The sequence below is a fragment of the Mustelus asterias genome, chromosome 8 (assembly GCF_964213995.1).
Source record: "Mustelus asterias chromosome 8, sMusAst1.hap1.1, whole genome shotgun sequence".
In the NCBI taxonomy this organism is placed as follows: domain Eukaryota; kingdom Metazoa; phylum Chordata; class Chondrichthyes; order Carcharhiniformes; family Triakidae; genus Mustelus; species Mustelus asterias.
This window is the reverse complement of record NC_135808.1, coordinates 57,952,990-57,967,483: the sequence shown is the minus strand read 5'-3', so window position 1 is coordinate 57,967,483 and position 14,494 is coordinate 57,952,990. Positions and strand designations below refer to the sequence as shown.

The following is a 14,494-nucleotide window of genomic DNA, read 5'->3' as shown; positions in this document are numbered from 1 at the left end:
GCCTTTCTGTACATGGTCAATGGGTTCCTCAGGTCTTTCTGTACAGGGTCAGCGGGTTCCACAGGCCTTTCTGTACAGGGTCAGTGGGTTCCCTCAGGCCTTTCTGTACAGGGTCAGTGGGTTCCTCAGGCCTTTCTGTACAGGGTCAGTGGGTTCCCTCAGGCCTTTCTGTACAGGGTCAGTGGGTTCCACAGGCCTTTCTGTACAGGGTCCGCGGGTTCCTGCAGCCTTTCTGAACAGGGTCAGTGAGTTCCTGCAGCCTTTCTGCACAGGGTCAGTGAGTTCCTGAGGCCTTTCTGTACAGAGTCAATGGGTTCCTCAGGCCTTTCTGCACAGGGTCAGTGGGTTCCTCAGGCCTTTCTGTACAGGGTCAGCGGGTTCCTGCAGCCTTTCTGCACAGGGTCAGTGAGTTCCTGAGGCCTTTCTGTACAGGGTCAATGGGTTCCACAGGCCTTTCTGTACAGGGTCAGCGGGTTCCTGCAGCCTTTCTGAACAGGGTCAGTGAGTTCCTGCAGCCTTTCTGCACAGGGTCAGTGAGTTCCTGAGGCCTTTCTGTACAGGTTAAAGTCCAACAGGTTTATTTGGTAGCAAAAGCCACACAAGCTTTCGAGCCTCGAAAGCTTGTGTGGCTTTTGCTACCAAATAAACCTGTTGGACTTTAACCTGGTGTTGTTAAACTTCTTACTGTGTTTACCCCAGTCCAACGCCGGCATCTCCACATCATTTCTGTACAGGGCCAGTGGGTTCCTCAGGCCTTTCTGTACAGGGCCAGTGGGTTCCTCAGGCCTTTCTGTACAGGGCCAGCGGGTTTCCGATGTCTTTCTGTACAGGGCCAGTGGGTTCCTGCAGCCTTTCTGTTTTGGTGGGGAGATGTGTAGGATGCGTTGGGGGAGTGGGGCAGGATGAATCAGTCAGATCAGGTGGTCAGTCAGGAGGTGGGGAGTGTAGGCAGGGGTTGGGGTGGGTTGATGGGTGGAAGGGTAATCAAGTGGTAGGGAAGGTAGTCGAGTGTGGTAATCGTAGGGGCCAGGATGATAGTCGGAGGGGTGAAGTTGTGGGGTCCAATGGGACAGGGGGTAGCAGGTCATTAGCATCATTATTCATGTGTTAGAACTGATTTTAATTCTTCTAACTTTTCCAGCGTAATTATTTTGCTAAAAGAGTCGGGGCCATCTGAAGTTCCTAGTTTAAGTCAGAGTTCCAGATGGTTCCGAGCACTGGGTATTTTTAACTTCCTGGGAAATTTCCATGCAGTCCTCATGTAGGAATGTCCGGGGGGATCCCCGGAGTCAATTGCCTGCCCTGCCGTTGGGGAACTTGTCGTAGGACAGGATGGGGGCGTCACCTTCAGTGGGTCTAGAAGCTCCAACTAGTGGGAAGGGCTGGAAAATCTCACCCAATGATGATAATAAGCTTGAAGAATTGGAAATCTAAAGGGGTGGGCTTTAATCAGCTGAATGGTCTTTTCTTATCCTCTGCTTTCTTCATGTTTTTATGTACACATTTATACCTCAACTGTAAAGCCCACTCTGGTTCAAAAATCAGTTAATACTCATTGTCCAATCTCCACAGTGAAGTATGGGTAAGGTCCGAGGATAATTAGAACGCATTATCCACTGAGCAATCAGGTGGAAGGTATAGTTAAACTATACTGTCCTCTCACAAGAAACAAGAAACCTAAGAGATCGATGCAACTCAATAATAGTTTACCCGAGCAGTCAATTCTGAGATGAAATTGTATAAAAGCAGCTCTCATCCCAAATACAAAAAGAAAATACAATTTCAATGAATTCACAGAATTGTTTCAGCACAGAAGGAGGCCATTCGGCCCATCGTGTCTGCACCAGCTCTCCAAATGAACAATCGCCTAGTGCCATTTTGCTGACTTTTCCCCGTAACCCTGCACGTTCTTCCTTTTCAGAAAACAGTCTGATTCCCTTCTGAGTGGTTCAATTGAACCTACCTCCACCACACTCTCAGGCAGTGCATTCCAAATCCAAACCCGTCACTGCATGAAAATGTTTCTTCTCATATCAATTTTACTCCTTTTACTAATTACTTTAAATCCATGCCCTTTTGTTCTCAATCTGTTCACAAGACCCCTGAACTTGGAAAACCTCTAATGAATCTCATCTCAACCTTCTTTTCTCCAAGGAAAACAGCCCTAACATCTCCAATCCATCTTCATAACTGAAGTTCCTCATTCCTGGAGCTACTCTCATGGATCTTTTTTACACCCTTTCTAATGCCTTGAAATCTTTCCTGAAGTGTGGCATCCGAAACTAAACTATTGACTGATATAAGTTGAATCTAACCTCCATATGCTCTTGTATTCTAACCCCCTATTAATAAAACCTAGGATGCTTTATTAACTGCACTCTCAACCTGTCCTGCTACCTTCAATGACTTATTCACATATACGCCAGGCCTCTCTGCCCCTGCACCCCCTTTAGAATTGTACCCTTAATTTTATATTGTCTCTCCATGTCCTTCCCACCAAAGTGAATTCTTTCACATTTGTCTGGATTGAACTTCATCTGCCACCTCCAGGCCCAATCCACCAACTTGTCTACGTCCTTTTGAAATTCTAGGCTATCCTCACGCTTCACAGTGCTTCCAATTTTTATATCATCTGCAAAGTTTGAAATTGTGTCCTGTGTACACCAAGGTCCAGGGTATTAATGTACATCAGGAAAAGCAAGGGTCCCAACACAGATCCCGGGGCAACTTGACTACAAACATCTCTCCAGCCTGAAAAACATACTTTAACCATCATTCTCTGCTTCCTGTCACTCAGCGAGTTCCATATCCATATTGCTACTGTCCCTTTCATTCCATGTACTGAACCTTTGCTCACAAACCTGTTGTGTGACACTGTATCAAACACAGTCTAGAATTCTGTGTACACCATATCAACAGCATTGCCCTCATCAACTCTCTCTGTTATCTCTTCAAAACTCTCGCAAGCTAGTTAAACATGTTTTTCCTTAAGAAATCCATGCTGCCTTTCCTTAATTAACCTACATTTGGCCATGTGACTATTTACCTTTGTCCCAGATTATTGTTTCTAGCAGTTTTCCCACCACCAAAGTGAAATTGATTGGCCAGTCATTGGACCCTGAACATAGGGATAATGTTATCAATTCTCAGTCCACTGGCATCACCCTGAGTCTAAGGAAGACTGAAAGATTATGACCAGTGCCCCAATAATTTCCATTTTCACTTCCTTCAGTATCCCTGGATTCATTTCAACAGATTATGGTACCTTATCAACTTCAAGTAGAGGCAGCCTATCCAATACCTCCTCCTTAATTTTATCAATTTTATTTTAAACTCTTCAGGTGACTGAATGACCTCCTCCTTCACCAAGGCCAGATAGCATCTTCTCCCTTGGAAAAGACAGATGCAACGTATTTGTTTAATACCTCACCTATATGCCCTCTGCCTTCATTTATAAATCACCTTCTTTATCCCTAATCAACCTACACCTCCGTTTTCCACCCTAGTACTATTAATATGGCAAAAGAAGACTTTGCAATCCTCTTTTATGTTAGTTCTTTTATGGTAGTCTTTTCAAACTCCTTTGCTTTAATTGTTTTTTTCACCTCTCCTCTGAGCCTTCTATATTCAATCTAGATCTCAACTGTACTTCTTTACCTGACGTCTGTCATAAGCACATTTTTTCATCTTTATCTTAATTTCAATCTTTTTCTTGCATCAAGGGAGCTCTGCCTTGTTTGCCCTATTTCCCTTTTGAGGTAAAATACCTTGACTGTGCCTAAACTTTCTCGCCTTTGAAGATAGTAGTCCATTGTTCAGCTACCATTTTTTCCTGCCAACTTTTGACTCCAATTTATTTGGCTTAGATGCATTCTTACTCCATGGAAGTTGGCTTTCCCCCAGTTCATTATTTTTACTCTGGATTGTGTTCTTTGTCCTTTTACTTTTATCAAACAAGTCAGAATGCATTATACTGGACTGAATATCCAAGACTCAGCCAGAGATCAAATTGGCTTGTAGTTTCTCCCTCTATTCTCTGGACCAGATTCTCTCATCGTGACACGCTAATTCTTTGGCACGTCGGGTTGGGAGATGCGGATGGCGGCGATTTCACGGGATTCGCACATGCGTTCCCGACGCATGTGCGTCTCCCATAGCCATGGAGCAGGCGTGGTCAAGACCACATTGGAAACCGGCGGGAAGACCAGGTAAGTGATTTAAATCTATTTTTAATCTATTTTAAATGTGATTATCGGGCCCAGGACTGAATTCTCCGGGCCCGATAGCATCTCCCGTGGGGGTGCAATCTGGGCCAGCGATTGAGCTGGCCAGCCAACTGCAGTCTGACAGTTCGGGGCCACTGCACATGCGCAGAGGCACGGAACTTTCAGACTCCTGTGTGAATAGGCCCCACCGCCCGAGCTTGTAATTATCACAATTGCGACTTCTGCATTGCACAGAGTGTGGGAGATTTGAGTCTGAACTCCCACTGAAAAAACAATCATGAATTACACCATTTTTCCTGCCAATTCAGCACTTGGAATCTTTTGGGGAAAATTGCCTTTAAAACATAGTCTGGAAATTTTTATGTGCCATATTAGTTATTTGCCTTTGTGTCTCTCTATCCCAGTGACACTTGCATCTCAGTCAAAGATTTAGTTGAAGTGCCCGTCCCCACCTACCTGAGTTCAGACAAGGCGAGCAACTAATGATAGAGATAATAGGCAAGATTCTCCGGCCTCCCAGCCGGAGGTGGCGCATTGTTCGCTAGTGGCGTGTTGCTCTGCTCCCGCCACTGTCAATGGGAATTTCCATTGATGCCACCCCATGCAGGCGGCAAACCCATGGGCAGGGGTGCACTGCCGGCAGAATTGGAGAAACCCACCGGTGTGAACAGCCAGAGAATGCCAGCCAATGTTTACTCCGCTACCAATATGTGAAGTTCAACACCAGTTGCATACTATAGCAGCTGCTGGCTTCCTCCACATTGATCTCAGGCAAGGCAAGGAAAGACACAGTACACACACTTTAGAAACACATAATACTGATTCAAATGAGAAAGAGAATGGCCGATCCTTTTGACCAATCACAGAATGTATCATATGTGTAGTTTTCCTATTTCACAATATTATACAAAAATAAATGTAAAGATGTTAAGCTTCAATTATACAGGGTATTGGTGAGACTTTATCTCAAATACCGTATGCAGTTTTGGTCTCCTTAGTTAAGGAAGGATGTAAATGTGTTGGAGGCATTTCAGAGAAGGTTTACTAGTTTGATACTTGGAATAAATGGGTTGTCTTGTGTGGAAAGGTTGGACTTGTTTCCACTGAAGTGAGGGATAAGATCTTGAATGGTCTTGACAAGGTGGACGGGTAAAGGATGTTTCCTCTTCTGGGTAAGCCCAGGACTTTGGGTGTCACAGTGGCACAGTGGTTAGCACTGCTGCCTCACAGCACCAGGGGCCCGGGTTCAATTCTGGCCTTGGGTCACGTTCTCCTCATGTCTGCATCGGTTTCCTCTGGGTGCTCCAGTTTCCTCTCTCGTTCCAAAGATCTTTAGGTTAGACTGATTGACCATGCTGAATTGCCCTTAGTGTCAGGGGGATTGGTCGGGTAAATATGTAAGGTTACAGGAATAGAGCTTGGGTGGGATTGCTGTCGGTGCAGACTCGATGAGCCAAATGGTCTCCTTCTGCACAGTCGGGATTCTATGATACTATGACTAGGGGGCACTATTTTAAAATAAGGGGTTAGCCTTATAGGACAGAGATGAGTTTTTTTTCTCTGAGGGTTATGCGACTTTGGAACTCTGCCCCAGAAGGCAGTGGAGGCAGGGTCACTGAATATTTTTAAGGTGGAGGGCGAAAGATTCTTGTTAAGCAAGGGAATCAAATGTTATCGGGGGTAGATGGGAAAAGTAGAACTCAACATACAAACAGATCAGCCATGATCTTATTGTGGAGATGCCGGCGTTGGATTGGGGTGGGCACAGTAAGAAGTCTCACAACACCAGATTAAAGTCCAGGTTATTTTTAGATGAGCACCAAAATTAACCTGCGTATTTAAAGAACTATTGCTGATTTATTACTGTTTTGTTCTTCTGCTGTGCTTTCCAATTAAGTGCTACTTTTAGAAATATTCCTCAACTGGCGACTCAACTGATGAAGGAGCAGCGCTCCGAAAGCTCGTGATTCCAAATTAACCCGGCGTTGTGAGATTTCTTACAATGATCTTATTGAATAGCAGACCAGGCTCGAGGGGCCGATTGGCCTACTCTGGCTCCTATTTTAATGATTGTTTATGTGGCAGCAAGTTCATGGGTCCATTCAGTGTGAGATGGCATCCTCCCCGAGAGTCTAATTTTATGAGGTAACATTGAAAAAAGATCATTCATTCCTGCGAAATAACACTGCATCTAATTGTACTGTTTTACACCCTCAAAATGACTTGCTTCCTGCTCCAAATCTACAAACAGTGCAATTAATTGCGTTAAAATCCATCAGCCCACCTGGTTATGTGTGCCATCGAATCCAGTTAATCTCCTTCAAACTTGTCACCTGGCCCGTACAATCATTGGTAACAAATGTTATATTTCAAAAAGTTCTCTTCCCCAGACATTAATAAACAACGCAAACTGCAGCAGCTCAGAATGCACTCTGCAGAACTTTGAGCCACTGTCTATTTTAGGACTTTATCCATTTAACATCACCTTCAGCTTATTCCGTTGCCAAGGTGGCGTTCATTCCAACTAAATGGCTATCAAAGCAATAAATCTTAATATTTATCATGAACGTAGAATTTCTTCCAATGTTTTCCGAAGATCCCAGTAAATTGCATCTATTGGATGGGTCTCTCGTCAACTAGTTAGCTACCTCCAAAAGGAATTTTGGCTGTGTTGTAATGCATGATCTGGTTCCTAAATTCCATTAATCTCTGTTATTTTTAGATGAGCACCAAAATTAACCTGCGTATTTAAAGAACCATCGCTGATTTATTACTGTTTTTTTCTTCTACTGTGCTTTCCAATTAAGTGCTACTTTTAGAAATATTCCTCAACTGGGAGAATAATGGGGTGGGAGAGGAATAAAACAAAAACAGGTGAATATGGAGGAAATACACCATTCAAATTAGATCTGTTTAGTTTTGGAACCCAAACCATAAGAAAATAAGGGACTTAAAAAAGGCACAGTTAAGATATACAATAACCTACAAGAGTCTTCAGCTATCAAATCAAATCATGGAGGCCATGGAATCCCTGCAGTGCAGAAGTAGGCCATTTGCACCAACTATGAATTGGATTGTGGTCAGGAACCAGATTGAGATCAGGAATGAATCAGGTTGAGATCAGGAGTTAATCAGATTGAGATCAGGAATCGGATTGAGGTCAGGAATTAATCAGATTGAAATCAGGGATGAATTGAATTGAGATCAGGAATGAATTGAATTGAGATTAGGAATGATTCAGATTGAGGTCAGGAATGAATCAGATTCAGATCAGTAATTAACTGAATTGAGATCAGTATGAATCGGATTGAGATCAGGAATTAACCAGATTGAGATCAGGAATGGAATTGAGGTCAGGAATCAGATTTAAATCAGGAATGAATTGAATTGAGATCAGGAATGAATCAGGTTGAGATGAGGTTTGGATAACTCAGATAACAGCCTCTGTAATTGTGGTTGATTCTTGTGTTAAAGTCTGTTCGATCTGGTGTCAAATGATATAATCATTCGTCTTTTCCCACATTTCAGTTTGTTGCAACTGTAAGTTATTATCTGAAAGCGTTCTCAATATACATTCACATTTTACAGAAATCCTGAGGCCACCTCAGGATAAGTCTTGGTTGAATTTGTTTGTGGTTGACAAGGCTCTCAACCCCGTCCGGCCCATCCCCTGGGCTACTGCTCTCACCTCCTTCCCTCCCTCCCAGAACCTGGATAGGGTCCTCCTTGTCCTCACTTTTCACCCCACCAACTTCTGCATTCAAAGGATCATCCTCCGCCATTTCTACCAACTCCAGCATGATGCCACCACTCAACACATCTTCCCCTCACTCCCCCGGTCAGCATTCCGCAAGGACCATTCTCTCCCGGACACCCTGGTCCAATCCTCCATCACACCCAACACCTCACCCCCTGCCCACGGCACCGACCCACGCAATCGTAGAAAGTGCAACGCCTGCCCCATTCCCTCCTCCCTGCTCACCACCCAGGTCCTAAACACTCCTTTCAGGTGAAGCAGCGCTTCACATGCACCTTCTTCAATCTGGTCTATTGCATTCGCTACTCTCAATGTGGAGTACTCTACATTGGAGGGACCAAACGTAGACTGGGTGACCACTTAGCTAAACCCTTCGGTCCATCCACAAGCAGGACCCAGACCTTCCTGTCACTTGCCGCTTCAACACACCACCCTGCTCTCCCGTCCACATGTCCGTCTTTGGCCTTTTGCAATATTCCAGTGAATCTCAATGCAAACTGGAGGAACAACACCTCATCTTCCGATTGGGCACTCTACAGCCTTCCAGACGGAACACTGAGTTCAACAACTTCAGAGCATGACCTCTCCCCTCCCACCTTCACCCCATTTCCATTCATTTTATTTCATTCTGTTCCTTCTTTTCATCTCATTCATCCATTTTTATCATCCCTCTTTCTCACTTCTGTTTTTCCACTTCTCCATTCCTGCTCTCCTTCCTGCAGAAGGATGGGGTGGGGGCTGGGGGTTGCCTGGTCAGGAGAAGTAGTCAGGGGTTGGAGGGATTGCGGTGGGTGTAGTCGGGAGTTGTGGTGGGGAGGGTTGATGGGTGAGGGACAGTTTAAAGGATGAGAAGGATAACCATTGGGATGGGGGTAGTCGGGTGAGGTCGGGAGGGTAGTTGTAGGTTTGTGGGGGGTGATGGGAAGCATGACCAGGGATCGGTGGGGGATATTGGTGATCAGCAGAGTAGTAAAGGGGAATGGGGTCAGTCAGAGAGAATGGAGGGGTAGTCAGGAGACCAAGTTGGTCAGTATTATACCTACCCCATAGTTAGAAGTGATTTAAATCTATCTAATCTTTGTTGGATAACTATTGAGCTGAGAGAGTTAGGAGCCATAGAACCATAGAATCCTTACAGTGCAGAGGGAGGCCATTCAGCCTAATGAGTCTGCAACGACCCTTCAAAAGAGCATCTTACCCAGGCCCACACTCCCACTACCCCTGTAACCCCACACATTTACAATGGGTAATCTACCTAACCTTTGGACACTAAAGGGCAATTTAGCATATCCAATCCAGCTAACCTGCACAGCTTTGGAGTGTGGGAGGAAACTGGAGCACCCGGAAGAAACCTGCGCAGATACAGGGAGAATGTGCAAACTCCACACAGACAGACAGCCAAGGCTGGAATCGAACCCGGGTCCCTGGTGCTATGAGGCAGCAGTGCTGACCACTGTGATGCTGTGCCACCCAGATAGACAATAAATATTGGTCCAGTGACGCCTATGTCATGTAAATAAATAAAACAATACACTGGTTAGTCCTTCACTGGAACTGTTCAATTCTGATCCCCATCCAAGGATGTCAAGACCTTGGAAAAGGCACAGAACAAATTTATTCAAATGGTATCAGAAATGAGGAACTTCAGTGATGTGGAGAGACAGGAGAAGCCTGTGTTCTGAAATCAGAAGATTAAGTGGAGATTTAATCGAGGTGCTCAAAATCATAAATAACTATAACAGAATAATTAATGGACAACTGTTTCAGTGGCAGAAGAGTTTGTAACTAGAATAAAGAGATTTAAAGTGACTGACAAAAGAAGCAGAGAGTGAGTTCTGATCTGGAATGCACTAAGGCTGCTTGATACAAAACAGATCTGGAGAAAAGCTCAAAGTGAGCAACTTGACAGGACTGTGGGGAAAGAGCAGGGGATTGGGAATAAATTCACAGCTTCACTAAAGAGACAGAACACATCAAACTCATACGCACACACACACGCACACACAGACACACGCACGCACACACAGACACAGACACACACAGACACACGCACGCACACACAGACACAGACACACACATGCACACGCACGCACACATGCATGCACACTACACCATATCATTCAATGACTCTTGGAAGATGAGCTTATGTTATCTTGATTCTGTCACACCAAAGGAACAGGAGTAGCCCATTCAGCTCCAGAAACCTATTCCACTAAGATCATCACTGAGGTGCTCATTCCATCCATTCACCTTGGCCCAATGTAATTTGAAAAGAAGAAATAAACAAATGAACCAACTAATTAGTGAAGTAATTTCTGATGTATCCTGAATGAAGGTGTAATTACTCTTGTCATTTCAGTAATTTCTAGGTGAGTTATTGACATTGTCCTAACAAGCACAAAATGGCACAACTATTTAGAGGTTTGGCTTTTTAGAAGGTGAGGCGCAAGAGATTTATTTTAACAAACCTTGAGTGGTTACATGGCTTTCCTTTATTGAGCAATGGAGGATGGGGAGAATTGGGTGAGACAACATACCTGTGTAGCTCATGTAGTTGTCGAAGGGTGTCCCATGGTATTGCATTTGTCCACACGTGTCATTTACTGGATCAGGGTCCCGACAGAGTTTGTTTTTAGGCGTTGGCGCGGTGTCAGCGCACAAGTCCCCAGTTTCCATCGAAGGGACAGTCTCCTTGCATGGGTCATCACATGACTCTTTCTCACTCACTCCTTTGAAGACGTGGTACAAGCCCAGGATATGGCCAAGCTCATGGATCATGGTGTTGGTGTGGCCAGGCCTCCCATAGTAAGATGGACTCAGGACTACCCCACCTGGAAATAAATACAAAACACATCAGCCAAGTCTGGAATCCTCAATGGTTAAATTCTCACCCAATGTGGGGAGATATTCTCGCATGGGAATCCTAGTTTCTGGAAATTAAACGGACAGGAAATTGGGCAGTCAAACCAGAACATTGTCCTCTCACAGATCAAGGTGCAAACCAGACTGGTGAGGTGAAAGTCCCCAGTTGCTGCTGAACGTCCAGTGTTAGCTCAGTGCCCCATTTGGTGAGTCATACAGAGGAGGAAGATCCCAGATTTGGGATTACCTTTGGCATGTGCTTATTTCAAAGGTCCAGCCAGGATGGTGATGGGTGGACAATAAACCTGTGTGTCATGCTAAGGAGAGGGGGAAAAAAAATGGAGACTAAAAATTCAGAGTCCTCCAATTTCAACCTCACCAATGCCAGATGTAACTATAGTAAGACTTTATTACTCTTACACTCCAATCCCTTTTGTGGCAAAAGCTAACATACCACTTTTTATTTATTCATTTTATGGGATGTGTGCATCGCTGACTGGGCCCAGCATTTATTGCCCACCCCGAATTGCCTTCCATTTCAGAGGGGATTTGAGAGTCAACCACATTGCTGTGGGTCTGGAGTCACATGTCGGCCAGACCAGGTAAAGACGGCAGATCTCCTTCCCTAAAGGACATTAGTGAACCAGCGGAGTTTTTACGACAATCGACAGTGGTTTCACGGTCATCATTAGGTTTATAATTCCAGATTTTTACTGAATTCAAATTTCACCATCTGCCATGGTGGAATTCATACTCGGCTCCTCAGACCATTACCTGGGTCTCTGGATTCTAGTCTAGTGACAATGCCACTACACCACTGCCTCCATAGCAGATCTTCTTGTCAGGTTTTTATTCACTTCACCCATACCAGCGTCCTCCTCCAACTTGCTGATCCTTAGCAGCAACATCCATCCCTCCTCCGCATTCACCTTTACAGCTCTCCCTTTCCCTCTTAACTCTTGCAGAGTTGCTTCCAGCTCAGTAACATCGCCAGACTCCCTCATTCCCTCACAACAGCCATGACTTTGTTTCTATATTTCAATATTCCAATCTGGCCTAGCCAGAAATGCATCTTTTAACCTCCACACACATAAACTCAATCCACACTCTGCTGCCCCTTTCCTAACTTATGTTGTCCCATTCACCTATCACCCTTGTGTTACCTATATTGGCTTCCAATCCAGCAATACCTCAAATTAAAATTCTCATCCTGTCTTCAAATCCTTCCATTGTTCCCCACCAACACCATCTCTAATTCTTCCACCCCTATGATCCTTGGAGATATCTACACGCTTCTAATTCTGGCCTTAAAATCCCCACTTTTAATTGTTCTATCATTGGTGGACGAGCCTTCAGTTACCATTTTTCTAAACTCTGGAATTTTCTCCTTCCATCTTTCTGCCTCTCAACTTCATTTCCCTCCTTTTGGACACAAAGTTGTGGTTCATGGAATAAAAGGGACAGTATTAACATGGATGTGGAATTGGTTGAGTGACAGGAGAAGAGATAGTGGCTAATGGGTGCTTTTCATGCTGGAGGAAGGTTTGTGATGGTATTTCCCAGAGGTCAGGATCCTTGCTTTTCCTAATACGCATTAATCTAGATAATACATCTAGATCTAGATGTGCAGGGCACAAAGTTTGGTGGCGATTCATAACTTGGAGGCATTGTGAACTGTGAGGAGGATAATGTGGAACTTCAAGAAGGCATAGACAAATTGGTTGAATGGGCAGACAGGTGAATAAAGCTCAATGCAGAGAAATGGGAGTTGATTCATTTTGATGGGAAGAACATGGAGAGACGATATAAAACAAAGGGCAGTATTCTAAAGGGGGCACAGGAGCAGAGGGACCTTATAAATTATTGAAGGTGGTACGATAAGTTGAGAGAGCAGTTAATAGAGCGTACAGTATTCTGGGATTTATTAATAGGGCATAAAATACAAGAGCAAAGAGCTTATGTTGAACCTGTACCAGACATTAGTTTGGCCTCAGATGGAGTATTGCATCCATTTCTGAGCACCCCGCAGTTTAGGAAGGATGTGAAGGCATTGGAGAAAATGGAGAAAAGATTCATGAGAATGGTTCCAGGGATGAGGAACTTCAGTTATGAAGATAGATCGGAGAAGTTAGGATTATTTTCCTCGGAGAAAAGAAGACTGAGGGGAGATTTGATTGAGGTATTCAAAATCATGAGGGGTCTGAACAGAATAGACAGGGAAAGACTGTTCCCACTCATGAAAGGATCAAGAATAAGAGGGCGCAAATTTAAGGTATTTGAAAGAAGTTGTGTGAGGAGAATTTTTTTTTGCATGGGTGGTTAAGGTCTGGAATGCACAGACAGTCCGAGAGTGTGGTGGAGGGAGGTTCAATTGAAGCATTCAAAAGAGAATTAGACTGTTATTTGAAAATGAAGAATGTGCAGGGTTAGGGGGAGAAGGCAGGAGAGTGATGCTAAGTGAAATGCTCGTCCGGTGAAGACATGATGGCCTCTTTCTGTGCCGTAACATATCTGTGATTCAGTGACACTCCTGAAAGCCTACTTCTCTGACCAAGCTTTTAGTCACCTGTCCTTGTATCTCGTTATGTGGCTTGGTGTCATATTTTGTTTGGTAACCCCTCTTGTGAGGCCAGGGAATTTTTACTAAGTTAATGGCAGTATATAAATGAGAATTGTAGTTACTGATATTAAACCACCATCCCTTTCTCCTCATGACTTTCCCTGCACTAGAGACAAAATCCTCTGGACCTGATAAGAACACACACCATCATCAGTTACCAAAGAAACCCGCCTGCAGTTTGACATCAGAAAATTTTAGCCATTAAAGTAATAAAATTAGCCATCAAGCTAATTAATGGAGACAGATGAAGAGAAATCTGCGCTGGGTTAGCCAGACCGCATTGCCTGCCTGTTGCGCAATGAAACTGCATGTACTCAATAAAAGAACATTCACAACATTGTAGAAATTTTGGAATGGCTCCCTCCAGAAAGCAAGAGTAAGATCACTCTTCACAAATACTTAAAGCAAAACACTGAGATGGTTCACCTTGCTTTTATGCGTGGAACAATAAAGCATGATTAGCTGAACTGGCAGGAACACAGTGAAAGTGTCTGTAACGAGGACAGAGATCTTGGACAGACTCACAATGAAAGGTTTATTGGCTACATGACTGCCAATAACAAGCTTTACTAGGAATGGGCAGGTCATAATTGTCTCACAAAACAAAGTCTTTTGATTCCTGATCCCACTGCCTGATTTTCTTTTATTACTTTTACATTCTAGATAACATTAAGGCCAAAGGAGATGAATGAAAACCTTTTCACAGCTTTGTTAACGGAGACAATGAGTCCTCTTTGAAACTGTCCCCAGAGTTTCGAGAAGATGGAGTGACACCCTCTCCTTTTCCTTTGTCTATTCTCGATTCACTAAGCCATGATTTGATCTGGTTTGATTTGTTTTATTATTGTCACATGTATTAGTATGAGATGAAATGTATTGTTTCTTGCGCGCCATACAGACAAAGCATACTGTTCAATAAGGAAGAGAGGGTGCAGAATGTAGTGTTACAGTCATAGCTAGGGTGTAGAGAAACTTGAACTTTAATGTATGATGGGTCCATTCAAAAGTCTGATGGCAGCAGAGAAGAAG

The 14,494-nt window shown here is 44.0% G+C and overlaps 1 protein-coding gene across 1 annotated transcript in view; it reads right to left on the bottom strand.

Moving 5' to 3' along the window:
• Positions 1-14,494, bottom strand: part of pappa2 (pappalysin 2) — a 416,756-nt gene that overhangs the window by 286,327 nt on the left and 115,935 nt on the right. The window contains exon 4 of the mRNA XM_078219173.1: positions 10,521-10,814. Within this exon, the coding sequence (XP_078075299.1) occupies positions 10,521-10,814 (294 nt within the window). The remainder of the gene's footprint in view (positions 1-10,520; positions 10,815-14,494) is intronic.